The sequence below is a fragment of the Balaenoptera acutorostrata genome, chromosome 9 (genome assembly GCF_949987535.1).
Source record: "Balaenoptera acutorostrata chromosome 9, mBalAcu1.1, whole genome shotgun sequence".
Lineage (NCBI taxonomy): Eukaryota > Metazoa > Chordata > Mammalia > Artiodactyla > Balaenopteridae > Balaenoptera > Balaenoptera acutorostrata.
In genome coordinates, this window is record NC_080072.1 from 8,237,282 (window position 1) to 8,259,927 (window position 22,646).

The 22,646-nt window shown below is 60.6% G+C and overlaps 5 protein-coding genes across 20 annotated transcripts; 1 reads left to right on the forward strand and 4 right to left on the reverse strand.

The window, feature by feature from the left end:
- The first annotated feature begins 4,744 nt into the window (after positions 1 to 4,744).
- On the forward strand, positions 4,745 to 7,062 carry PPP1R14B (protein phosphatase 1 regulatory inhibitor subunit 14B). The gene is given in 6 exon segments (XM_007174468.2): positions 4,745 to 4,778; positions 4,781 to 4,887; positions 4,889 to 5,170; positions 6,199 to 6,282; positions 6,597 to 6,629; positions 6,722 to 7,062. Coding segments are annotated over 6 exon segments (609 nt in total). The 3' UTR covers positions 6,791 to 7,062.
- A 398-nt stretch (positions 7,063 to 7,460) lies between these two features.
- On the reverse strand, positions 7,461 to 10,246 carry FKBP2 (FKBP prolyl isomerase 2). 6 transcript variants are annotated; one of them, XM_007174322.2, is made up of 6 exons: positions 10,089 to 10,246; positions 8,674 to 8,842; positions 8,240 to 8,352; positions 8,074 to 8,120; positions 7,690 to 7,725; positions 7,461 to 7,600 (listed from the first exon to the last, which is right to left on the reverse strand). In XM_007174322.2, the coding sequence occupies exons 1-6, from the start codon at positions 10,148 to 10,150 to the stop codon at positions 7,539 to 7,541; spliced, it is 489 nt and encodes a 162-aa protein (XP_007174384.1). In that variant the 5' UTR covers positions 10,151 to 10,246; the 3' UTR covers positions 7,461 to 7,538. The 6 variants fall into 6 exon arrangements, with proteins under 6 accessions (XP_007174384.1, XP_007174386.1, XP_007174388.1 ...); XM_007174324.3 differs by lacking the exon at positions 10,089 to 10,246 and adding an exon at positions 9,686 to 9,813; XM_007174326.3 differs by lacking the exon at positions 10,089 to 10,246 and adding an exon at positions 9,559 to 9,582.
- A 1,790-nt stretch (positions 10,247 to 12,036) lies between these two features.
- On the reverse strand, positions 12,037 to 15,552 carry VEGFB (vascular endothelial growth factor B). Of its 3 annotated transcripts, none has more exons than XM_007174331.3 (7): positions 15,187 to 15,543; positions 14,576 to 14,618; positions 14,033 to 14,229; positions 13,793 to 13,866; positions 13,564 to 13,599; positions 13,087 to 13,322; positions 12,037 to 12,480 (listed from the first exon to the last, which is right to left on the reverse strand). In XM_007174331.3, exons 1-6 carry the CDS (start codon positions 15,244 to 15,246, stop codon positions 13,109 to 13,111), a joined length of 624 nt encoding a protein of 207 aa, XP_007174393.1. In that variant the 5' UTR covers positions 15,247 to 15,543; the 3' UTR covers positions 12,037 to 12,480; positions 13,087 to 13,108. The 3 variants fall into 3 exon arrangements, with proteins under 3 accessions (XP_007174393.1, XP_007174394.1, XP_028020359.1); XM_007174332.2 differs by having other exon boundaries at positions 13,087 to 13,221; positions 15,187 to 15,540; XM_028164558.2 differs by lacking the exon at positions 13,087 to 13,322 and having other exon boundaries at positions 15,187 to 15,552.
- Positions 15,553 to 15,796: 244 nt separating this feature from the next.
- Positions 15,797 to 19,064, reverse strand: DNAJC4 (DnaJ heat shock protein family (Hsp40) member C4). Of its 7 annotated transcripts, none has more exons than XM_057553846.1 (6): positions 19,013 to 19,064; positions 18,562 to 18,654; positions 17,803 to 17,896; positions 17,137 to 17,321; positions 16,888 to 17,052; positions 15,797 to 16,183 (listed from the first exon to the last, which is right to left on the reverse strand). In XM_057553846.1, exons 2-6 carry the CDS (start codon positions 18,636 to 18,638, stop codon positions 15,805 to 15,807), a joined length of 900 nt encoding a protein of 299 aa, XP_057409829.1. In that variant the 5' UTR covers positions 18,639 to 18,654; positions 19,013 to 19,064; the 3' UTR covers positions 15,797 to 15,804. The 7 variants fall into 7 exon arrangements, with proteins under 7 accessions (XP_057409829.1, XP_057409830.1, XP_007174391.2 ...); XM_057553847.1 differs by having other exon boundaries at positions 18,946 to 19,024; XM_007174329.3 differs by lacking the exon at positions 19,013 to 19,064 and having other exon boundaries at positions 15,797 to 16,005; positions 16,097 to 16,183; positions 16,888 to 17,049; positions 18,562 to 19,002.
- A 460-nt stretch (positions 19,065 to 19,524) lies between these two features.
- On the reverse strand, positions 19,525 to 22,639 carry NUDT22 (nudix hydrolase 22). Of its 3 annotated transcripts, none has more exons than XM_057553851.1 (6): positions 22,596 to 22,639; positions 21,748 to 22,245; positions 21,303 to 21,401; positions 20,222 to 20,319; positions 19,990 to 20,083; positions 19,525 to 19,691 (listed from the first exon to the last, which is right to left on the reverse strand). In XM_057553851.1, the coding sequence occupies exons 2-6, from the start codon at positions 22,225 to 22,227 to the stop codon at positions 19,590 to 19,592; spliced, it is 873 nt and encodes a 290-aa protein (XP_057409834.1). In that variant the 5' UTR covers positions 22,228 to 22,245; positions 22,596 to 22,639; the 3' UTR covers positions 19,525 to 19,589. The 3 variants fall into 3 exon arrangements, with proteins under 3 accessions (XP_057409834.1, XP_028020357.1, XP_007174389.2); XM_028164556.2 differs by having other exon boundaries at positions 22,592 to 22,637; XM_007174327.3 differs by having other exon boundaries at positions 22,532 to 22,604.
- Positions 22,640 to 22,646: the final 7 nt, after the last annotated feature.

A 22,646-nucleotide genomic window follows, 5' to 3' on the forward strand; every position in this document is an offset into this window, starting at 1 on the left:
CCCCTCCCTGAGAGCAATTAGCAAGCTAATGGGCCTTCCGCCGGCGGGCGCCCCTCCCCCGTCCCTAGCCCGGGGAGGCCCGGCGCCTGTCGCCTCCTTTGAGGACCCAAGCACCCTGGCTTTCCAGAGCGAGCCCTGGAACAGCGCCCTTCTTGTTCCGCAGACACCCCCCACAGCTCAACCTGGAGCCTGTCCCTGCGGGGCTCTCGACTGCAAACTGAGAAGGGGACAACTGGTCGCTTGCCCAGAGGGGTCAGAAGCCTCCTGGGTGTCCACGAACAAGGAGGGTCGAGGAGGGGCTCTGCCACTCCTGGCCCACAGCAGGTGCCCTGAAATCTGCTGCATGCCAGGGACGGGAGCGGGGAAGGCGCATGGGCACTGAGATGGGTGGGGGCTGCAGCCCCTCCCGCAGGGCTTGGCTGGGGGGGCTCCTGCCTGGGGGCCCCTGTGGGAGCCCCCCCAATACAGAGACAGTAGCAGCAGCAGGTTTAAAGTAGAACTCATCCAGAGGGGCCAGCCAAGTCACCTAGAAACCCAGAAAGAGATGGAGCTGCTTCTGGGGGAGGAGGGGTCAGTCAAGGAGGAGCCAGCCCTACAGGCCTCTTTGCCCCAGGCTCTCAGACCCCCAAGGGGAGCCCTGCCTAGCACTGGCCATCCTCAAAATCCCCACCATGTTGGGTACCAACTCTAACCTAACAGATCTCCTAGCCTTTGGCTGAGGCCCTGTGGGGTGTGATTATTATCTCTACTTGAGGCGCAGAGAGGGGAAAGGACTTGCCCAAGGTCACACAGCTTCATAGGAAGATTGCAGCCCTCTGTCTTGAAGGCCAGTTTATGTCCTGCCTTTACTCCTTGCCCTTGAAGAGACAAAGAAAGGGGGACAGGACTTGTGATCCTTGTCCTCTCTCACCAGAGCAACAGAGCCATAGCCCTCAGAGACTCAGGGACTACGGGGTCTCATTGGGCAGAGCCATGCCGGGTAGAGATTGGCCTCTGCTCCCGCTGACTTGGGTTCAAGTCTACCGGCAGAACCTCATCTCTCTGTGCCTCAGTCACCTTGTCCAGAAGGTGAAGGTTGTCAGAGGATGAAATAGTCAAATGAGTATGAGATGACCCCTAGGTGTAGACAGCTGGATCTCTAAGGAGTGAGAGCAGGCTGTGGGGACAAGGGGGAGGAAGGAGGAAAGGGCATGGATCAGCTCTGGGGCAGGGGGCTAGCGGGGCCTAGAGCCAGGGCCTGAGTTTAGGGGTAGAAGCTCTAGGCAGCAGCTCCTTGGAAAACAGGATGGGAGCCTGCTTCCTGGGCCTGAGCCCCTCCCCCTCTCCCTCCACCCCTGTGTCTCCCGAGGCCAGGGCAACCCCCATTAGAGGGCTTCTTCCTCCTCGGACACTTTCTTGCAGCCTTGGTAATGGTAATAGAGTTTCTCGGCAAGCAGTAAATGGTGGAAGGAAGGCAGACTTTCCGGCCTCTACCCTTGATTAAAGGAGCGGTCTCAGCCAAGGGACCCTCCCTAGGGCCTCTGCTTTGAGGAGGTGCTGAAAGCAGCCTTAGCTGCCCTCTGGTGGAGGGGGGCCAGGATCCCAAGAGGGGTGGGGCTGGGGAGGCCACAGCCTGAGGCTGGAAGGATGAAGAGCAGCAGCGGTGACAGGTTCAGACAGGAGAGCAAGGGCTGGGATATGGTCTTGGAGCCCTGACCTCAGCCCCAAACCACCAGAAGTCAGCAGAATCCGCCCCTCTGAAGAGGCTCAGGGCAGGTAAGTGACTTGCCCAGTGCCTCAAAGCCTAGGGCAGAGGCAGGATTTGAACCCAGTTCTTCCACTCCAAGGTTCTGTGCTGGGCAGCCCAGCCTCCAAGACAGCTGCAGGCCATCATGGCCATCTGCACTAACTGTTTTTTTTTTTTTTTTTAAGTTTTACTTGATTTTATTTATTTATTTATTTTATTTTTGGCTGTGTTGGGTCTTCGGTTCGTGCGAGGGCTTTCTCCAGTTGCGGCAAGCGGGGGCCACTCTTCATCGCGGTGCGGGGACCGCTCTTCATCGCGGTGCGCGGGCCTTTCTCTATCGCGGCCCCTCCCGTCGCGGGGCACAGGCTCCAGACGCGCAGGCTCAGCAATTGTGGCTCACGGGCCCAGCTGCTCCGTGGCATGTGGGATCTTCCCAGACCAGGGCTCGAACCCGTGTCCCCTGCATTAGCAGGCAGATTCTCAACCACTGCGCCACCAGGGAAGCCCTGCACTAACTGTTCACAGGGTAGGTGGCCATGGGAAGGGACTGGATGTGCAGGGGAGTCAGCCCCAGGAATCTGGGAGTGCCCTGGGGGTAGCACAGAAGGTGGAGAGAGGGAGAGTCAGGAAAAGCATCCCTGGCTCTTCCCTGTTCAGCCTAGAGAATCCTCAGGGGACCCCTGAAATTTGGACATGACCGGAGCCCTTCACACCAGCCTTGAGGGGAGGAGGGACAGGAAGATCATTGCTCAGGGTCATAGCATCTGGGGGGTGCAGAGCTGGGGCTGGTACCCAGGTCTTCACCGCCAGTAGGTTTCACTCCCACAACAAGCTATGGTATATCCTCTCTTGTAACTGTGAGCTCCCCAAGGCCTGAATCAATGCTCCAGTTCAGAAAGAACAGACCCGCCCCAGTGGGGTTAGGTGGGGTGTGGTGGGGAATTTGGACGTGGGTAAGTTGCTTCTCCCATCAGGCCAAGCTCAGAGCCAGAGGCCAGGCTGGGGATGGGGCTCTCTTTGAAAGAGTGGGTCCTGCCTAATCCGCAAGAGCAGGGTCAGTCCTTCCCTGGCCCCCCAGGCTGGCCAAAGGGAGGCTAAGGCCAGAATGGGGGCTAGAGAGGGAGGAGGTGTCAGCCCGTCACCGAGCCACATTAACCTGCCCCCTACCCTGGCCTGAATCCCACCACCACCATCACCACACACACCATTCTCAGCAGCGCCTTCTTATTGTCTATTCTCCGCAGCTACAAGGTAAGCCTACAGTCCTAGGTTTGAGTTTGTCTGCAGCACCAGCTGTGTGACCCTGGGCCAGTGTCAACCTCTCTCTGAACTCCACCTACTGCAGAGGACTTCTCTGGCATCCAGAGAGAGGGTGTCTGTGAGGGGTTGGGACTTACTGCCTCTCAGACCCTGAGACTCTGGTTGGGACTGCAGAGGGTGAGCCTGCTGTCTGTGGAAGTATCCCAAACAGAGCTCCACAGCCTTGTGCAGTGGTATGAGTAGTGATTTTGTGTCAGGGGACCTGGGTATACAAGCTGAGCTCCATCTCTATCTGGCTGTGTGACTTAACCCCTGTGGTTCAGTCCTTGAATCTTCCATGCACTTTCCTATTTAATCTTTGCCACAGGCTTCAGAGGAAATGGATGCACAGAAGAAGCCATTCATTCCTTCATTCGGTCATTTGTTCAACCAATAGTTATCGAACACCTACTATGAGTCTGACCTAGATGCTGAGAGTTCAAGAGTCAGGTAATTTGCACGATGCATGTGGGTTTGAAGCCCAGCAGGCCCACTCAGCCATGGGCATCAGCAGTAAACAAGGTCCAGACAGGTCTCGACCTCATGGAGCTCATAGTTGAGAAATGGGAGACAGACAATGAACAAATGAATGAGAGACACTATTTTAAAATATGGAAAATCAAAGCAGGTGCGGGAATGAGACGCACGGTCTGATTAAGAGAGGTGGGCCAGATAAGGCGCCTGTGAGATCTGAAGGACAGAGGAGGCCGCAGGGCGAGGATCTACCGGAGAGCGAGTGAGGTGCCCTCACACTGGAACCGACTATGTGGAACCGACCGGAGGAACTCTCGTTAGGGTCAGCTGTTATTATCTTTATTATCGTGAGTACCGGCTCCCCCACTTCCCAGCTCTTTACGCCTCAGTTTGTACACACAGAGGTTGCGGGGTGCAGAGAACCGCGCCCTGTGGAGACCAGCCCTACGAGAGCGCTCCAAACAAGTTCTGTGCTTCCAGGACCCGGTTCCGCTCCAGGGGAGGGGCGGCCATGGGGGCCGGACCCTGGGGACTACATTTCCCATAATTCCGTCCCCCGCCGCCATCTTGGCGGGTGGGCGGTGGCTGCCTGGGGTCTGGCCCTTCAGGCCGCCCGGATGGCTCAGCTCACCCCCAACCTAGGCCTCCATCATGGGGGGCGCGGAACCCCGACGAGTAGGGCGTCCGGTGACCTGGGCAGCGCCTGCCCGCCTTCTCCACTCCTCCACCCCCGGGCGTCCGGCCCACGTGTCCGTCCGCGCGAAGAAGCCTGCTCTTTACCCGCTGGCCAAGGGCCTGAGGACCCAGAAGTCGGGGGCTCCCACGTCTCTTTCTCGGACCTCTGTCCTGTATACAGTGCCCACTCCCCTCCATTCTCAGACGTCCCCTGTTTTTGCTTCAGTGAGGTCAGAACACTAGGTTCCCCGCAGGAGCGCAAATCCGGCTACCGGACGCTTCGAACGCCTGGGCTTGGGGCAGGAAGGTTAAAAGGGATAGCGGACAGCTAGGTCCAAACCTCTAAGGACTAGACCCTCTCCTAGCCCCTGCCCGGGGGCGGGGTAGAGGTGAGGGGCCTGCTGCAGGACTGTCCCTTTAAGGGGGTGTGGTCGGGGGGCGGGGGAAGCGATCGAGACAGAGAAAGCGGCTTCGGCTGCGGCGGCTCGGGCGGCGGCCGCGGGGGACAAAGGGCGGGCGGATCGGCGGGGAGGGGGCGGGGCGCGGCCAGGCCAGGCCCGGGGGCTCCGCATGCTGCAGCTGCCCCCGGGCGCCCCCGCCGCCGCCCTCGCCGCGGAGCCGTGCGGAGCCGAGCTCACGAGCTAACCCGAGCCAGCGGCCCGGAGCCAGCCGGCGGGCGTCCCGGAGGCGGCGGCGCAGGGAGGGGCCCGACGCGCGCACGTGGCCCCGGCGGCCGCCATGGCGGACAGCGGCCCCGCAGGGGGCGCGGCGTTGGCGGCTCCGGCCCCTGGACCCGGGAGTGGCGGCCCAGGGCCCCGCGTCTACTTTCAGAGCCCCCCTGGGGCTGCAGGCGAGGGCCCTGGCGGCGCGGACGACGAGGGCCCAGTGAGGCGCCAAGGGAAGGTCACGGTCAAGTACGACCGCAAGGAGCTACGGAAGCGCCTCAACCTGGAGGAGTGGATCCTGGAGCAGCTCACTCGCCTCTACGACTGCCAGGTGTGTCCCCCACCCTGCGCCGACACCCTAAAATCGGTCCCGATTCGCGCCGCCTGGGAACCCCACCTTGAGCCCGCCTGTCACCCGGAGTCAATGGGCGCTCCGCTTCCGCGCGCTCCCCAGCTCTCCGTACTCCCCGCCCCCAATGTATGTTCTTTCTTGTCTGACCTAAGTCACTCCTTTCTTATCTGCTGCCTTAGACAGGAGACTCGGAGATTGTCTGGGCTGGCGGGGAAAGGAGAGCTACCTATTGCCTGCTAGCCTAGACTGGTTAAAAGGCGCTAGCTAGCCTGAGTGGTGGTGGTACGGGTCTTGCCTATTCTAATGGGCTAACCTGGAGCTCCATCTTGCCATGGGGGGTAAGGTAGCCCACTCTCTGGGTTCTAGTTCTCCACCCTATGACTCCTTCCTTGATCAAATGGTGACTCAGTCCCCGGGGGGCAGGGTGGAGGAGTGGGTTTGCCCTGTGCTGCCTACCCTAGTGCAGCCCTGGGATGCAGCTGACTCCAGACCGGAGAGATGCTTCCTGGGGGGGGAGGGGTGGCAGGCACCCCCTCCCTCAGCAAAGCATGGGCTCTTTGTTTCCCCTTTACCAGGCCTGGGTCCTTCCCACTGACCCCTCACCCTTCACTTCCTCCTCACTCCTGGGAAGCTGTGACAGGTGTTTGGGGGAGGGGAAGGGGCTGTGATGAGTTGGGACAGCTGGCCCCACCTGTGCTCTGGTTGAGATGGGGGGCCCGGAAGTTGGGGAGACACATCTGCAGGGTTCCCAGCCCAGGATCCCCAGCCTTAGCTGTCTGGCACCCAGGGTGCCCAACTGGCAGGGACAGGAAGCTCCCCCCCTCATTGGGCAGTTTGCCTTGGCACAGGCCTGATCTGTTTTCTCCTCGGAGCAGCTGCCGCTGTCTGCTGGGCAAGAGGGCTGGCTCATCTGCAGTAGGGCAGGGGCCTCAGCCAGAGAGCCCCTCTCACACCCTCTCTCCCAACTCAGGCCCTTGTCTCTCCCTCCTCCCCCACCCCTACCCCAGGAAGAGGAGATCCCGGAGCTGGAGATTGACGTGGATGAACTCCTGGACATGGAGAGCGATGATACCCGAGCTGCCAGGGTCAAGGTGAGAGGGGTTGGGGGGCAGCAGGGCCAGGTCAGGGGAGCAGGGAATAGAGGGGTGCCTGGAGGCACTGCCCCGTGGGTAGGCAAGCCTCTGGAGCCAGGCCTTCTTTGGTCTGAGTCAGCCAGTTCTGTGACCTTCCTGGGCTCAGCTTCTGGCTCCATCAAATAGGGCCAGTGGTACTTGCCTAGCTGTTCAGTAGCTGTGGCATCTCCTGTGCCTTAGGGTGGCCCCAGTGCCTTGGAAGAGGGTATAGGTGAACTTTAGGCCCGTGTTCTAGAGACTCATAGTTATACTTTTCCCCCATGCCCCATTAGGAGCTGCTGGTTGACTGTTACAAACCCACTGAGGTAAGGAGGTGGTTTCCCCAGAGGGTGAGGTGAGGAGCCTGGGGTCCTGTCATCTTGGGTTCTGGTCTCCCTAATGTCCTCCCTCCCTCCAGGCCTTCATCTCTGGCCTGCTGGACAAGATCCGGGGCATGCAGAAGCTGAGCACACCCCAGAAGAAGTAAGGGTCCTCGACCCAGGTGAACGGTGGCTCCCACAGGACAATCGCTGCCCCGCAACCTCGTAGCAACAGCAATACCGGGGGGCCCTGCGGCCAGGCCTGGTGCCATGCGCAGTGCTCCCCGTGCCCCTGGCCCAGGGGCCTCTTCCCTGCCCCCTCAGTTTTCCATTTTTGGGGTTTTTTATTATTATTAAACTGACGGGACTTTTTGTGTTTTTATATTGACTGCGGCGCGGGCCCTTTAATAAAGCTAGGATATGCCTTTGGTGCAGTTAACAGGCTCGTCTGGTTTCTTTTAGGGGGGACACACTGCTCTTACAACTGCTGCCAGCTCAGCTTCTCCCCAGGTGACCGCAGGCCTTCCTGAGGGCCACGTAGCCATGGCGATAGCCCAGTGCTGGCTCCCAGACCAGGATCTGGAAGTGGCTGGGGAGTTGGGGAGGAGCCGTGTTGCTACTGGAAGGCAGGAATACTCCTTTTTCCCTCTGGACAAGGGCCACCACGTCACCCAGGGTTTGGCCATTGTGACCTCCATGCCACTGAACCTACTAGACCCCAAGGCTCTGCAACCAGGAAAGGAGAGGGAGGGATGGGGGGAGGATGAGGGAGAGGGAAGGCTGAAGCTGTGGTTTCTTAAGTCTCCAGGGCCCACAGACAAACACAGTCTCACTTCATGGGCTTTTAAGTTTTTTTCTTTCTTTAAACAGTCTGGTCCCTGATGGGGGCCTCTCCACCACCCCTCCCCAGTTTGGCTACAGTTCTGAACGTCGCTCGATTTTGAGCAGCTCCACCTCGAACACCAAGGTTGCACCGCCTGCAGGGGAGAAGTGGGATCAGAATGAGAACCAGGGCCACAGGGAGATGGAATGGGTGCAGGAGATGGGGGGCAGGAAGGTTTATTACCTGGAATCTTTGGGGGAGCTCCCCGCTCTCCGTACCCTGCAAAGATGCACAAAGAAAGTGAGCCGTGGCCAGGCAGAGTGAGGTGTTCTGCAGACAATGAGGCTGAAACCAAGCCTCTGCCCATCCCAGCACAAGGCCAGAAATGGAAAAGGTGTAATGGATTTGGGAGGGGGCTGCTAAAGGTCTTGTAGAGGGCAGAGAGTGGGCACCAGAGCCAAGCGTCCCAAGGGTCTTGCCCTGTCCTCACTGCTGGACACAACTAGACTTGGAAGTGGCATGTATTGAATGGATTGAGTGGAGATCAATGCAGAGGCTGAACCAGTCTTCACCCTTACGTAGATATAACCCTGAACTCCTTATCCCCACTCAGGAAGGGCCTCTTACCTAGCTCTGACGGGATCACCAGCTTCCGCTTTTCCCCCTCACACATCCTGTAGGACAACACATGTTCAGCATGTGGCAGCACCCAGGCTCCCTGCCCCCACCCCATACCTGGAGCTTGCCTCCCACAGTTCACCTCCTGGACCACAGCCATGGCCCCTCGACTCACCCTAGGAGCCCCTGGTCCCAGCCCTTGATGACCTGGCCCGTGCCCAGGGAGAAGACAAAGGGCTGGTTCTGGGGCAGGCTGCTGTCAAACTCTGTTCCATCTTCCAGCTTACCCTGTGAGACCATGGGAAGGCCAGTGAGGAGGAGGGTCTGCTCTGACACCCCCACCCCCAGGTGCTCTTCCCATCAAGGTGGCAGCCCACAGCACTGGCGGCCATAGTCCTAGAAAGGGACAGCACCTTGGGCAGCTCACAGTACATTGCACTGCTTGCTGGTGCCAACTGGGAGTAGACAGTGAAGAGCAAGATAGGATCATGCAAAGTAGATGAGACTTGCCCAAGGTCACCCACCTTTTGGCAGACAAACCTGGCTCCCAAGTCCTTTCTGGTCCCCGGAAGGCCCACCCACCCACAAAAGCTCCACTCCTTCACCCACCGTGTAGTGCATGTGCAGGACGTCCCCTTTGCGTGATTTGATGGGACAGTGGTCTACCCGTTTCTTGACTCCGATCTGCAGCTTCCGTTTGCCCTCGGCCCCGGCGGCCGTGACCAGGGCACTCAGGCAGATGGACAATACTGTCAGGACCCAGCTCAGCCTCATGTTTCTGCGGGGACAGACCCCGACCAACCAACCGGGGGAGAGGAACGGGAGGGCATGGAATACGGGCAGGTACCAGGAGGATTCCACCCCACCGTACCTTGCCTGCCCCTGGGGATCCCCTTGTCCCGGGTCACCGCCCCCTCCCCCAGGCTCCGCGGCCACACTTACCAGTCCAGTGAGAAGGGGGCTTGCCCGAGGACCCCAGCAGCGGGGGGAGGGGGTCAGGGGAGGCCACAGCAGCCAGGGTCCAGCCCCTTTGCTCACCCCCTGCCCTTCCGTCCCTCCCAGTCCCCAGCTCTGCTCTTCAATTCCCCCCCGTCCCTTTCCGCAAAGTCCAAACCTTATCTGGCTGCGCAGCAGTTGCCCCAACCGGGCGACCCCATTCACGCCACACCCAATTGCCTCCCGCCCAGCACACCCACACCTCTGCGGCTGCCGCAGGGGGTCGGCCCCGAGGCACCCACACGTCGCCACTGGGTGGCTCCGGGGAGCCCCTGTCCTCCGGGGGTACCCCCCAGGCTGGTCCTGTGCCTCCGCCCGAGGCGCCGCCCCAACTCTGAGCCCTCGGGGGCCTGCGGGGCACCCACACTGGCCCCGTGTCGGGTGGCCGCCGAGCCCGCTCCACCCACACCACCTCTCCCGGGGGAGTTTTCGGCCTACCGCGTCCCCAGGCACGGCCACCACGGAGACCGCCCCCGCGTGGACGCCCCGGGCCATTACCTGGGCCTACCCCTTCGCTGGGCTCCTTAGCCCCACCCTTTAGAGGGCGTGGTTCCGCCCCCGGCCCTGTAGTCCCGCCCCCGACAGGACTAGACCCTTTTTCCTGAACTGTAGCCACGCCACTCACCGGCTGAGGCCGCGCCCCCGGTGCCTGGGCTCCTTCCCCCTTGGTCTCCAAACCCGAGGCTTCTCCTTCCGCCTGTTCCAGCTCCTCCTCCAAGGGCCGGTCTCCGTCCCTCACCAGTCCTAACCCCGCCCCCCGCCCTGGGGCTCCGCCTTCCACCGGCACAAGCTCAGAAGTCCCGCCCGTCTCCGTTCCACGTCCCGCCCCAACTCCCGGAGCCCCGCCCCGTGAGGCGTGAGAACCCTCCCCCTGCGGCATCCCCAGACAGCTCTGACCCGAACCCTCAATTTCCTCGTAACCTATCCCTTGTTGACACTCAGAGCCCCGGCCCGCTCCTGCCCCGCCTGATCCAGCCTGCCCCCTTGCACCCCGGCTCCCCACAGCCCGGGCTGTGGCCCCCGCTCACCTCCTCGCCGCGCCCCCGGAGTCAACCCCAGTCGTGCTGCCGTCTCTGCGCAGGCGCGTCATCGTCGCCACCAGACCCGGCCACGCCGCCCGCCCTCATTGGACCGTGCGAAACCCGCGGCCACACGCCCGCCTGGGCGGCCTTCTCTAGCTCCGCCCCCCGCGCCGCCATGTGACTTATGCGTCATGTCCGGTGGCTCTGTAGTCCATAAGGTTAGGTGAAAGTGACTTCTGGAAGGGGCGAAGGCACTTCCGGTCGAGGTGAAATTAAGGTCAGGTGGGCGCGGGTTCGCGGAGGGGGTCTTGAGACGCCATCTTATGTCGCCCCCAGCCTCTCCCACGGCTCTCCTGTTTGCCCCTGAGCCTCTTCAGGATACACAATCCTCAGTTACTGTGGAAAGAGCCTGGTTTCAGAGTGAGCCCTGGGTTTGAATCCAGGGTCTGCCACTCATTGACTAGCTGTGTGACCTTGAGCAAGTTCCTTGGCCTGGTAACTCGGGCTTGATAACATCCACCCCGCAGGGCCCCTGTAGGATTGCTGCAAGTGATGTGCACTGCCAGGCCCTGGTCCACGGCGAATGCTCTCCTTTTTTTCTCTCCCAGCGTACAGGCCTGCCTCTACCTGCTGCACAATGACCCCTGAATCATGACTGTAATGGTCTGGCTGGGTCCGTCCCCCAACCGGACTTATTTCCAGGTGCCACAGCACCCAGGAGTGAACATCTGTCCATTGAAGTAATGAACCTGCAATTGGGAGGCAGCTAAACCTAAGTTGAGTGTTAGGGAGAGAGCCGACCTGAGGCCAAATCCCCAGGTCAGTCAGACTTTTCGAGCCTATTTCCTCAACTGAAAAAGGAAGATAATTACAACACTCAGAATTGAGGACTCGGCGAGAAGGCACATACGGAGCAGTGTGCACGCTGGGCAGGCTTAAATGGGCTTGGGAGGTGGTAGCTAGTGTCCCTAACCCTCATCTGTCTCACTCTAATTGAGCTCTGGCATTTTGGGTGACAGAATAGCTGAGAAAATGATTTGAAAGTAGCACTCACTGTCAGGAATTGCCTCTTCTGGTTTAACCCCACTCTTGGTTTGGGCCCAACAAGATCACTACCCCACCTTCTAATCTAACACTTCAGAGAAGGCCTCCATTAGGGTAGCTGCTTTAGCTTAACCTCTGCCATGAATGTTCTGTCTCGATGGGGCAAAGCACTGGTGCCCAAGGTTGCCCTTCAGTTCACCCCCTCATCACTCAGCCCCAGGGGCACTGAAGGCTGCAGGCCGAAAGCTGGCCACTGAGCTTGGGCTGGGTCAGATAAAGGTCAGGAGAGTCCCAAGCAGCGCCTGGGGAGGGGAGCCCAAGGTGCAAGGGAGGCGAGAGTGGAGAAGACTGTGTGGTTGGGGTGAGTGGGGCCCACCGACCACAGACCTTTGGTGCTGCCTCCCTTTCAGGGATGTGGGAGTGAGGTGGGGGCAGAGCAGGTGCGTGACCTTCGAGTTAAGCTACCGGGAGCAAAAAGCTGCAAACACAGAGTGTAACCCGGCAGGGAAGATGGGTGTTCTTTCCTATTACGTGACTCTCGAACTTTCTTGGAGCCCAAGGGCCCAGACCACAGTAATCATCTGTTCCCTCCGTGTGCACATGTGGGAACTGAGGCTCAGAAAGAGAGGGGCAGTGACAACCAAGGTCATTCAGCAGATCTGGGTCCCACCTCAAGCTCACTGGCCCTCTCCTTCCAGAAAGGAACCCTTGTAATGAGCAGAGGGGCAGGGACTCCCCAGGGCCTGTTAGCACAACATGAACGTGAAGGATGCACGATTCTGGCTCTGTGACCTGTTGTGGGGCCTTGGGCCTCATCTCCTCCAAGCTCCATGTCTAGGAGGCAGTGTGACGCAGACATTCATGTCCAAACCAGCCAGCCTGGACGGTGACAAACAGTGACACAGGAAGGGACAGTTCCTTCTATCTCTTTTATCGGGACTGGGGTTCACAGTTCTTGTACTGAAGCCCAACTCTCATTTTTTTGTAGAGGACCAGGGTCTTCTTAGTGAGGGGACGGAGGAGCCAGTTGTAAGATGCTCACTTGCACAAGGGGGTTAAAAACTGAGCCGGGACCCCGTTCTCTCCCAAGATGGTACATGACCCCTTGTGCTGCCTCCAGGTCTCTTCACCCAACTCTGTCCACGTTGTTGGACGGCAGCCTCAGAGAGACAAGGGGCAGTTGGAAAGCCCTCTGAGAGGCCCAGGGCTTGGAGGAGCTTCCGCCCAGGTTGAGGTCTCGGGGACTGGACTGTGCCCACCAGGATGCCCTCTTGTTCCCCTCTGGGCAGGCCTGTGAGGCAAGTGGCCCCACCGAGTCTGAAAAGCAATGTATCACCTTCGCAGCTTCCGGCACCTGAGAAGGAAAGAAGGGGTCTGTTCATGCTGGCACAGCTCAGCCCCTGCTCCTCTAGACTCACCCCCTTACCTTCTGTGAACCTCATTCTCCCCTAACACTCCTGGGAAGCCCCAGCTGGCCTGGCCCACAGGACGCCACCCCAGGGCCCCGCTGTGGAAAGGAGGGGTGGTGAGAAGCAACTTGGACAAGGGTGGACCAGCGTTCCACTATATCCCCTGGCCTCTCGGAGCACATAAGGTGGAACAAACTCTACCACAGGGGTTTCTGGGAAGGCTCAGAACTTTGCAAACTGGAAGGCTGTCTTTCTCTTTTCTACACCTGGTGATGTTACCTCTTCCAGGACATTTCTGACCTCTCAAAAGACGATGTCAGGTGCCCCTCACCACAGCTCTTGACTTGACATCCTCTGCTGGCATCATGTGCCCTCGTGTCTGACTCCCGCATCAGAATGTGAGCCTTGTTTATGCTGACCCCAGTGCCAGCAGGCGCTTGGTCAATAGTTCAGCACAATCAAAGCTTCCCCTTCCCTGGCTCTTCTCCCACCAGCAGGCTCACCGGGACCTGCTCCAGGATGGCACCTTGACGCCACACCCGACTCCTCACCTGCAGGTGTCTGGGTTGAGCTCTAAGCCCCGCCCTTGACAACGGAGGAAGCTGCGGCGTCGGCAGCGGCAGTGGCAGGTCCGGGGGTCAGGGCGCTGGCGGCGCTGGGGGCAGCGTGGGCAGAGGGGCCTGGGGCTGGAGTGGGATGGGTGATGTCAGCTGGGGAGGGTGCTCCGGGGGCAGGGTCCCAGCCCGGAACAGAGCGGGGCTGGGGACGGTGGTGGGGAGTGGAAGCCCTAGGAGGAGAAGCAACATGTCTCGGGTGAGAAGTAAGAGTCTTCCCGGGAGCTGGGGTCGGGGAAGAGCATATAGTCTTGGGGAGCAGAGGAAAAGGGGAGAAGGGGACACGAGTGGGAGGAGAAGGCGGGGGACCACAACTTCCTGACACACTCTTACACCCCCTGCCCCACCCACACATTACATTCTGGGTGCTGGGCCTGGGCTCCAACCCCACCTCAGCAAGAGCCCAAGACTCACCTGTCCAGCTTCACAGCACTCTCAGGTTTTTTTGGTCTGAAAAGTAAGAGACACAGAAAGAGACAAGGAAAAAGAGGATCAGGAAGCCAAGCATCCTACTCTCTTGCCCTAGATCCCAGGCCTACCCGGCTATACTCTTGGAAACCTGGTCCCCACTGTGGTGTACCACAACACCCAGCACCCCCCAAGCCTTGTCTCTGCGAACTCAGGAGTGGGGCCTGGCTGGCACCTGCATTCACACTGGCTGTGTTCTTCCAGGGACATCTCCCCCAGCTGACTGCTTGGGTACCGGATCATGAGGATCTGTGCTCAGAAGAACAGGGAGAGAGAGAGTCAGAGAGAGAGGAAGGGGACACTCCATGGGCTGGAGAGATGAGAATACCTTGCCCACCAGCCAGGGCTCTGGTTGCCACCCTCTCAGTCCCCAGAACGCTAGCATCCAGCCAGGCACGCTCCACCTGCCCCATACCTGCATTCGGACTTGGTGCTGCCCAGTGGGCACACACTCCAGGCCGTCGTCAGGGCAGCAGCCGCCACAGCGCTGCACCGTCACGCAGCTGGGCACCAGTTGCTTGGCCACAGTGCCCATGAGCTCCATGGTCAGGGGCACCACCACCTCCCGCGGCTGGCAGGTGGCACGAGCATACACGTCTATCCATGACACCACTGGGGGCAGATGCGTAAGGGTTAAGTCCCCACTGGGCTTCCTGCAGCTGCTCCCTGGTTCCCCTACCCCTGCGCCCAGAAGCTGTTCTCCTTAGTTCCCATGTCACAGCCACCCTCCACTAGCCCCCACTTCTGCCCTCCCCATCTGTCTTCCCTGCCCTGTTCATCCAGAACCCAGGAACCCCCCTGCCTCAATCTCCTCTTCTGTGAAATGGGCAGAATAAGAGTTTGCATCTTACAGAGGAGTGTGATTACACAAGATGAGGAATACACAGAGTCTGGAATCAGGACTGGAAGAAAAGATTCTTAGTGCTGGCTAGTAGAAAGTTCCTATTGTTACTATTACCTTTCTTCTGATGGCCAGGGGCATCAGGCTGGGAGACCGGGCCCTGCAGGAGAGAAGAAACCTGGACCCAAGGTGCACTCCAGGAAGGGCTAGCCCTGTCGCTGGCCCCAGGGCTCTGCCCTTGCAGTCAGGAGGCCTAAACTCATCTCCGACATTTTTCCAGACTACTCTGTTCCTCGGGCCACTCTAGCTTTACCTGTCCTCTCCAGGCCACCTGGGACCTGGGCCCTGCCCTGGCTACAACCCGCCAGGCACGCTCTGCCGGCAGCGTCGAACCTCCAAGCCTGGGGACCGGGCCTGTTCTCGAGGTCGCAGATCAGGAGGGGGCACAGTGAGCGCCGAACCGCATCCTGCAGGCACCGAGGTAGCCCCGCCCCCAGCTGCGCCCTGGGGACGGGGTGGGGCGGGGGAGTGGCCCCGGAGTTGGGCCGGCCGGCGGGCGGGCGGGGAGGGACACCTCCCGAGGGATGCCCAGGCCGGGCTCCCGAGACGCCCCCGTCCGAGGCCCGACCCCGCGGATCCCCGAGAACCCGGCCGCTCCGCGCCTCCCCACTTCCGCCAACCTTGAGAGAGGGCACGGCGGGCGGGCGGGTTGTCGCGAACGCACGTACCTGGGCGGGGGCCAGCTGCAGGAGCGCGGCGAGCAGCAGGCGGCGGAGCAGGGGGCTCATGGTGCCCGCGGGGGCCGCGCGCCGGGGGCGCCCGCATCGCCCTAGCCCGGCGGCGCGGGGGGCGGCGGCAGCCAGAGCCCCATGGCGCGGGCCCGGGAGCGGCGGGCGGGGGCCGGGCGCGGTGGGCGGCTCCTCCGCGGCCCCCTCCCGAGCCCTGGGCGCAGGCAGCGCAGCGCAGCGCAGCGGCGGCGGCGGCCGGAGGAGCCGGGCGGGCGGGCGGCCGGTGGTGGCGGCGGCGGGCGGCTGGGACAGCGGGGACGGCGGGGACGGCGGGGGCGGCGGGGGGCCGGGCCCGGGCTGGCGGGCGGGCGGCTCATGTGACCCAGACACGCGCTCCCCACCGGGCCGCGGGGCGGGGGCGGGGTGGGGGAGGGGGGGCGAGGCCGCCGGCGGGGCCCGCCCCCTCTACACACACCCCACCTCCTGCCGCAGCAGGGGAAAGGGGACGCACCGCCCAGGGGGCCGGGCTCCCGGGTTGCCGCCGCCAGAACCCGGAGGGCGGGGCCCGGGCCGGGGGCTCTGGGCCTGTAGGAGCGAGCCAGACAAGAGCTCTGAGAATCACTTTATTGCACGCGTTTTGGGGAGTGGGGTGTCCCAGAAGGGAGCACACCGCAGGCCCCATCCAAGGTGAGCTCTCCAAGGTGAGCCGCTCAGGGGCTGGGGCCGGGGGGCACGATCCCGGGGCCTTGAGGAGGCCCGGGTGGTGGCTGCAGCTGCTGCCCCTGCCGTTGCTCCTCCCGGGGCCTGGCTCTGTTGGCCCTGCAGGGGAGAGCACCTGGTAGTCGGGACTGGGATCCTGGAGGGTGGCGCCAGGACAGTGAGGAGAGGGCAGGAAAGAGCTGGGACAGACCTGGCCCGGGCCCGAGTGTCATTGTAGATGGCTGTAATGATCCGATCCTTTTCATCCATGAAGCTACGATGCATCTGCGCCAGCTTCCTGCAAGGGGGTTACAACTGACTCTGGGAATCCCCAATCCCCGCTGTCCCCCAAGTCCCACCCCCCTCCACCCCACTTGAGGGTCTCACAGCTTTACACTTGTGGGGACCTCAGCTAACTGCCTGTGCTAGGTGAGGAGAGGGGCAGAGAGTAGCTGGGACTTGTCCAGGGCCTAATGGCGACCCAGGTCCCTGACTGTCCTGAAGATGGTGACAGCAGCTCTGTCATGGAGGTCCTTGAAGGCGACTAGAAAGGTTTGTTCATCTAACTCCATCACTGAACTAGGCACACTGCTAGCAGTGTGCACCAGCCTTTAGGTGTCTTTGCTATCAAACCTCAGTGGCAATGGCACGCGTGAGAGGGTGGCAGGAAAACAGCAACTGCCAAACAAATGAAGACAGTTGCTGGTGAGGCCCAGGTCAATGCATTTCCTTCTTGTGCAGGATTTTGGTTGGCTCCAGCACTCTCTGGCAACCAGCACCAAAGATTTAAATTCAAATTATAAAAAACTGAAAATGACATTAGCCCTTAGTGCAGAGCTGCCTTTGCTAAATAAGAAGAGGGTCTGGAGGAGACCTATTTCATGCAGTTCTTAGCTTGAGAGACACAAGGGTGCAGGCCACAGGGGTGGTATGGATGGATGGCTGACACTGGGCTTCACCCACCCTCCTGCCCTCTGCCCATCACCCTAGGGGAACGCGCACCTGAAGGCAACATAGTGCAGGCCCATGCCTGCCAGCATGACCAGGAGGCAGTACCCCAGCACCCGCCGGTTGTGCTTGTGCTGCTGCTGCCTTGACTCTGGTCCCTGCGGCCTCACTTCATGAAACTGGGCCCAGTATTTTGCATTGGGGGGTGCCCAGGAGCTGCTGGGAGGTAGAAGAAGGGACAGTGTAAAGATGGGGCTCCCCAGGAGACTTGGGGGTGGCAAGCTGGGGGCAGGACTACTGTACCTGTGTGCCTGATGAGCAGACCTGGGATGGGCTGTGGTTCCTGGACACTTTGGGGGAGCTGCCGAGCGGAGCTGGTGGTCATAGCTGCGGCGGCTCTGCTCATGGCTCAGCACTTGGTACGCTTCACTCAGCTCCACAAAGCGGCTGTGCAGGGCTGGGTTCCTGGGGTCCCGGTCAGGGTGCAGCTGGGGTGGGACAGGACTCCCCTCATCTCCCTTCCCATGATCTATCCTGATAATATCCACCCACAAGGGCTCATATCATACCCAGAGGCCCTCCCTGGGCAGTGACCCTCACTCTCAGGCCTGCACATCCCTCTAGAAGACCAGAGAGTCAGGAAGCACAAACTCCTGCCCCCTCCCCTTGTTCAAGCCCTCCCCACCTGCTGCCTGGCTCTGATTGTATGCCCTGGTCCCAGCTTTCTCAAGAGCAGGCAGGTCGAGAGAACCAAGCCCAGCCCATCAGACAGGACTCCTGGCTCCTGCCCCACAGCCTTTCTTTCCACCTGGCCAGATCTCTCCCCTTGGGGCAGCTCCCCCTCCCTATGAATGCTGAGGGAATGTGCACCAGCCAGAGTGCGCCTCTCAGCTCCATTCCTGAGAATTTGGAGCGTACCTCATCTGGCTCAGACTTCCCTTCCCCCTCTCCACTTAAGACCACTGGTACCTCTTTGGACTTGGAGAAGAAAGCTCGTTTAACTTCTTCAGCGCTGGCACCAGGATGCACCCCCAACAGTTCATAGTAGTTACTGGGGCCAGACCTGTGGAGAGAGACCCAAACCTGCAGGGGCTAAGGAAAACACAGAGGATACCCCTTCCCTGCCCGTCCCAGCCCCCCTGGACCACACCCTTCAACTCAGCATCCAGATGCTGAGGGGGCTGAGGCAGGTGCCAAGGGAGATCTCTAAATCATCCCTTCCTTTTTGAGTGTTCCAGGTAAGGGGCAGATCAGATAGTCTCAAAGTGTTGTTTTCAGACCCCTTGCATCAGAAACGCCTGAAAAGCATGTTTTAAAAAATAGATTCTTGAGGCCCACCTCATTCCTGCAAATCAGAATCTCCAGAGCAGCGCCCAGGAATCTGCAGTTTTGTAAGCTCCCCACACCCCGCCTGGGTTATGCACAGCGATGCTTGACAACCACCTGAGTTGTGGAAAGTGCATTGGGTTTGGTTGGGCTCAAATTCCAGGTGTGCCACTTAACTCTCTGTATGACCTTGGGGGTCATCCTTTAATCTCTGATCCTGTGCCCTCAGCAGTGAAGGTGAGGGTAATCTGACAAGCCTGTAAGGCGCCTGACGCAGAGTAAGAGATCACGACTATCCCAGCACCTAGACTATCCCGGCACCTAGCGCAGGGCCTAGAATTGGGCAGGCCAGCCACAAAAACCTACTGAACGACCGGGCCCGGCTCCGGGCGCCCGACTCACCGCTGCCGGGCGGCCGCTGCGAAGAACCGAGTGGGAGGGCTGTGGGGCCACAGCCGGCGCAGGCGCAGGGGCAGCATGAAGGCAGGCGGGCAGCTGGTGAAAGGAGGTCACAAAGAACAGTGGGATGGGAGCAGACTTCAACCACTGCAGCGGGGATGAGGGGTGGGGGTTGGGGGCAGAGGGAAGGGGCCTGGCCCCGTTGAGATGCAAAGGAAAACTGAAGCAGGCCCGGGGGACTCAGGGGCGGGTGGAACCTCCCTGCTGAAGACCAGACCCCAGTGTCCTGGCCCTGTCCCCGCCTCTGACCCGGGCGTCTAGGGCCCCTCTCCACACTTGTCTCGGTGTCTGTACAACCATCCCCGGACGCCAAGACCCCCTTCCCACCCTGGGAGCTCGGGGGCCGGGCGCAGGAAGAGCCACACGAAGCCCCGCCCCCGCTTCACTCACGGACCCCTCCGCGGCCGCCGTTTCCTGCTCCTATTCAGGCCCCGCGTCCACACTCTCATTGGCTTAGACACCCAGACCACGCCCACGGGCCTGAAGGTGCGGACCAGCGGCGAAGCCCCGCCCCCGCACATCCATTGGCCTTTGACGCCTCGGACCCACCCATCGAGACAGCAGCCCGGGGACTTGCAGAAAGGCGCCAGCGCCCAGCTGGGGAGGCGGCTGCACGGGGCCTGGCCCTCAGTGAGGCTTTCGGCACAGCCCCCGTTGCCCTGTTCCCTCGGACGTGGCTGTTACTCCGCTCTGCAGCGAGACGCGTTTCACAAAGCAGTTTCCACCCCATAATCGGCCTGGTACTTCACCGGAGCCTGGCAAGGGGGCACAGCCCTCAGCTTACAGAGGGGAAAACTGAGGCTGGGCCTTTTTTACCCCCAAGTCACTTGTCCTGTCGCTCTCACCCACCCCGGGCTCTCCCAGCGGCCCCTCTCTGTCTCACAGAAACAGCAGACGCCAACGGAATCCAAGAATAAAGTCCTTTATTGTCTTCCAAGCTGTGGTGATAGGGCTGGGGACTTTAGGGAGACTTAGGTGGAACTTTCCTGGACTTTGTTGTAGAGGAAGATGGCGCCTTTGGCTGAGGGGCAGAGCTCGGCCCACATTTCAGTCTCCTGCAACCTCCTCACACTCTGTGGGGAGACAGTGAGACCCAAACATTCCGACCTCAGGTTTCTTGCAGGAGCTGTGCCCACAGTTCCTGAGCCTCAGAGCCCTCTAGGGAGACATGTTGGGGGGCTGAACAGGTCCCTGGCCCTCTCCCTTGGGCTGAGGGCATCCCCAATGAGGCCTTGTGCCTCTGGAGGGAAGCTCTGAGAGATTTGGGAGGCCCCTCTGACCCAGGCCCAGGAGACAGACATGCATCACCAGGCCTCTGCAAGCCCCAACCCAGCTCCTTGTCCAAATGAGACACACTTTGCCACCACAAACCTGTGTCTCCACAAAGATGATTCCTGTGGATTCGTGGGCCTCAGGTCCCCCATTCGTGTAGTGCTTCCTCACCTGCTCAGAAGTCAGGCTGCACCTGGACAAGGACGTGAGAGTGGCCTGGTGAGTGCTTAGACCCTGGAAGGTCCCTGTGGAGTCCCAGCTGCCTCAGCCATGCCGCTCAACCACCCACCTACTCCAGGACCCAGGATCCTGTCTCCCAGAGCTCACTCACTGGACGTAGAACTCAGCACTGGCACGGCCGGCACTGGTCTCATTGCAGGCAATGCCCAACAGCAGCGGCTGGCTCAGGGTGAGCAGCGGCAGGTTCACCTGGGGCCAGGGGTACCACCTGTCAGTGCCCACTGCCCACATCCCTGCCCCTCTCAATGAAGAACAGCATGTTACCCTTGTACAGCATTTTACAGTGTGTAATTCAAGTGCCCAGAATCACAGAATGTCAGATCTTGGGCATGTTCATTTCACACAGGAAAACCACAACGGGAGAGATTGAACAGTTAGCCCAGGGTCACCCTAGGGAAGTCACTTTAGTAATTGGGGGCTTCCCTGGTGGCGCAGTGGTTAAGAATCAGCCTGCCAATGCAGGGGACACGGGTTCGATCCCTGGTCCGGGAAGATCCCACATGCTGGGGAGCAGCTAAGCCCGTGCGCCACAACTACTGAGCCTGCGCTCTAGAGCCCACGAGCCACAACTGCTGAGCCCGCATGCCACAACTACTGAAGCCCATGCGCCTAGAGCCTGTGCTCCGCAACAAGAGAAGCCATCACAATGAGAAGCCCACGCACCGCCAACGAAGAGTAGCCCCCGCTTGCCTCAACTAGAGAAAGCCTGTGCACAGCAACGAAGACCCAACGCAGCCAAAAATAAATAAATAAAATTTAAAAAAGTAATTGGGACTCCCATTTACTCCTCTTTTCAACAAACCTGGGGGGAGTAGGCAAGACATTTATTATTGTCTCCATTGTAAAGAGGAACACAGAGACGAGGCACACAGAGATGAGGGTCAGAATTCCACTCCAAGTGTGCCTAGCTGCAAAGCCAAGCTCTTTGCTCAATGCCAGATGCCTGGGAATTCCCTGGCAGTCCAGTGATTAGGACTCCACACTCTCACTGCCAAGGGCCTGGGTTCACTCCCTGGTCAAGGAACTAAGATCCCACAAGCCACGTGAGGCAGCCAAAAAAAAAAAAGCTAGATGCCTGCAGACACTCCTGCCATCCCGGACCTGTAAAATTCTGGATTGTTCTACCCCCTCCCTCCTTGCCCACCACTCTGTCCCACCTGCCTCTCGCTCACCTCATCACAGATCTCCTGAAGGACACTGGAGAAGAGCTCATGCACCACCAGCTCCCCAGGGAGGTTGATGTGCAGGGGTCTGTCACCTGGGCACAGGGCCTGTAAGAGGTCAGGCTCAGCCCCTGCTCCCCTCTTCCTGCCCTGCTTTTCCCCACACTCACTGGCCCTGAGGGCCTGGTTGGGCACAGAGTAAGAGCCTTGGTGATCCCCTGACCCAGGCCCTGTTTTTCCAGATGGAAAACCACAGGTCCAGCTAGGTCCTCCGTCCCTACCCCCACCCCCAATTCCCTAACTTCCCATGGGTCTGGGGCAGGATTCAGCAGGGAGGCTGAGAGGCTGCCCTGAGCAGAGACTTTCGGATAAGCACCAGGCCAACTCCCCCTTTAAGGGATGAGGAAAACAAAGCCGAGCTGTCTGGGTCTTTGCGTCCAGCCTGGCATCTCACCTGAGGCTCAGGGTGCCCACCGGGCACGTCCACTAGCCCAGTTGCCTCAGCCACCTGCCCAGAGCGGCGCAGGAAGACAAGGAAGTCGTCAGCAGTGGCCAGTGCAGCGCCCACCCCTAAGGGGTCCGCCAGGTAGGCTTGCTTGTCACCCCAGTCGGTGGCCCCCTGCTGTCGCAGCCAGGCAGCTGAGCTGGCCCAGTTGGTGCCCAGGAAGTCTCGATAGGAAGTAAGGCCCAGGCACAGGTGCAGCTGTGGCCCCGGCGAGCCAGTGGGCACCAGGGTGGCAGAGTGCAGGCGGAACTTGGGGGCGTCAAAGAGCCAGGGCTGGGCCTGAAGCCGGCTCTCCCAGACTGCGGTGATGGCCTTGTCCCCTCCTGGCAGTGGGCGACGGTCGTAGGCAGCGCTCAGCTCAGCCCGTACCTGCTCCTCAGGCAGCCCCCCAGGGGGGCACTGCAGCAGCAGGGACACCTCAGGGTCCATGATCTGGATAGGGCAGTTCTGGGGGAGGGCACAGCCAGGCCTGTCACCCCGGGGGACCCACAGCCACCCTTGGGCCCGACAGCTGGCCCCCTCTGCCACAAACCTCCTGAGGGTACTCCTAGCCCTTCTGCACCCCCGTGACCCCTCCCTCGTCTGTAAAATGTCTTATCGTCCCAGCAAGAGCTCCGAGGCTCCTGCTACCAGACATCCCTGAGACTCCCGGGCATCCCTACGACCCAGAGGTCCTCGGTCCTGTCACCCCCTAATGCCTCTGCCTCCCCAAACCAAAAGTCCCGCCTCCAACCCCTGACGCGCCGGGACCCTTCCCAGGGTCCGGAAGCTCCAGGCTGCAGCCAGCAATCACCTGCCTTACTCTCCTCGCAGGCTCCGCCTCTTTCCCCCGGAGCGGAAGTACCCGC

Excerpts from the sequence above, each read along its gene's own strand:
- FKBP2 (XM_057553853.1), bottom strand. The coding sequence starts at position 9,555 with ATGGCCCGGGGCGTCCACGCGGGGGCGGTCTCCGTGGTGGCCGTGCCT. Across the intron at positions 8,843-9,472 it reads CGAAAACTCCCCCGGGAGAG|AAACATGAGGCTGAGCTGGG; the intron begins GTGGTGTGGGTG and ends CTGTCCCCGCAG. Across the intron at positions 8,121-8,239 it reads TGGGACCAGGGGCTCCTAGG|GATGTGTGAGGGGGAAAAGC; the intron begins GTGAGTCGAGGG and ends GTTGTCCTACAG.
- VEGFB (XM_007174331.3), bottom strand. The coding sequence starts at position 15,246 with ATGAGCCCCCTGCTCCGCCGCCTGCTGCTCGCCGCGCTCCTGCAGCTG. Across the intron at positions 13,867-14,032 it reads AGCACCAAGTCCGAATGCAG|ATCCTCATGATCCGGTACCC; the intron begins GTATGGGGCAGG and ends TTCTGAGCACAG. Across the intron at positions 13,323-13,563 it reads AGTGCTGTGAAGCTGGACAG|GGCTTCCACTCCCCACCACC; the intron begins GTGAGTCTTGGG and ends TTCTCCTCCTAG.
- DNAJC4 (XM_057553846.1), bottom strand. The coding sequence starts at position 18,638 with ATGCTGCCCCTGCGCCTGCGCCGGCTGTGGCCCCACAGCCCTCCCACT. Across the intron at positions 17,053-17,136 it reads TCTGCTCATCAGGCACACAG|CAGCTCCTGGGCACCCCCCA; the intron begins GTACAGTAGTCC and ends TCTACCTCCCAG. Across the intron at positions 16,184-16,887 it reads CTGCACTATGTTGCCTTCAG|GAAGCTGGCGCAGATGCATC; the intron begins GTGCGCGTTCCC and ends ACCCCCTTGCAG.
- NUDT22 (XM_057553851.1), bottom strand. The coding sequence starts at position 22,227 with ATGGACCCTGAGGTGTCCCTGCTGCTGCAGTGCCCCCCTGGGGGGCTG. Across the intron at positions 21,402-21,747 it reads GTGGGCACCCTGAGCCTCAG|GCCCTGTGCCCAGGTGACAG; the intron begins GTGAGATGCCAG and ends GACCTCTTACAG. Across the intron at positions 20,320-21,302 it reads TTCAGGAGATCTGTGATGAG|GTGAACCTGCCGCTGCTCAC; the intron begins GTGAGCGAGAGG and ends CCCTGGCCCCAG.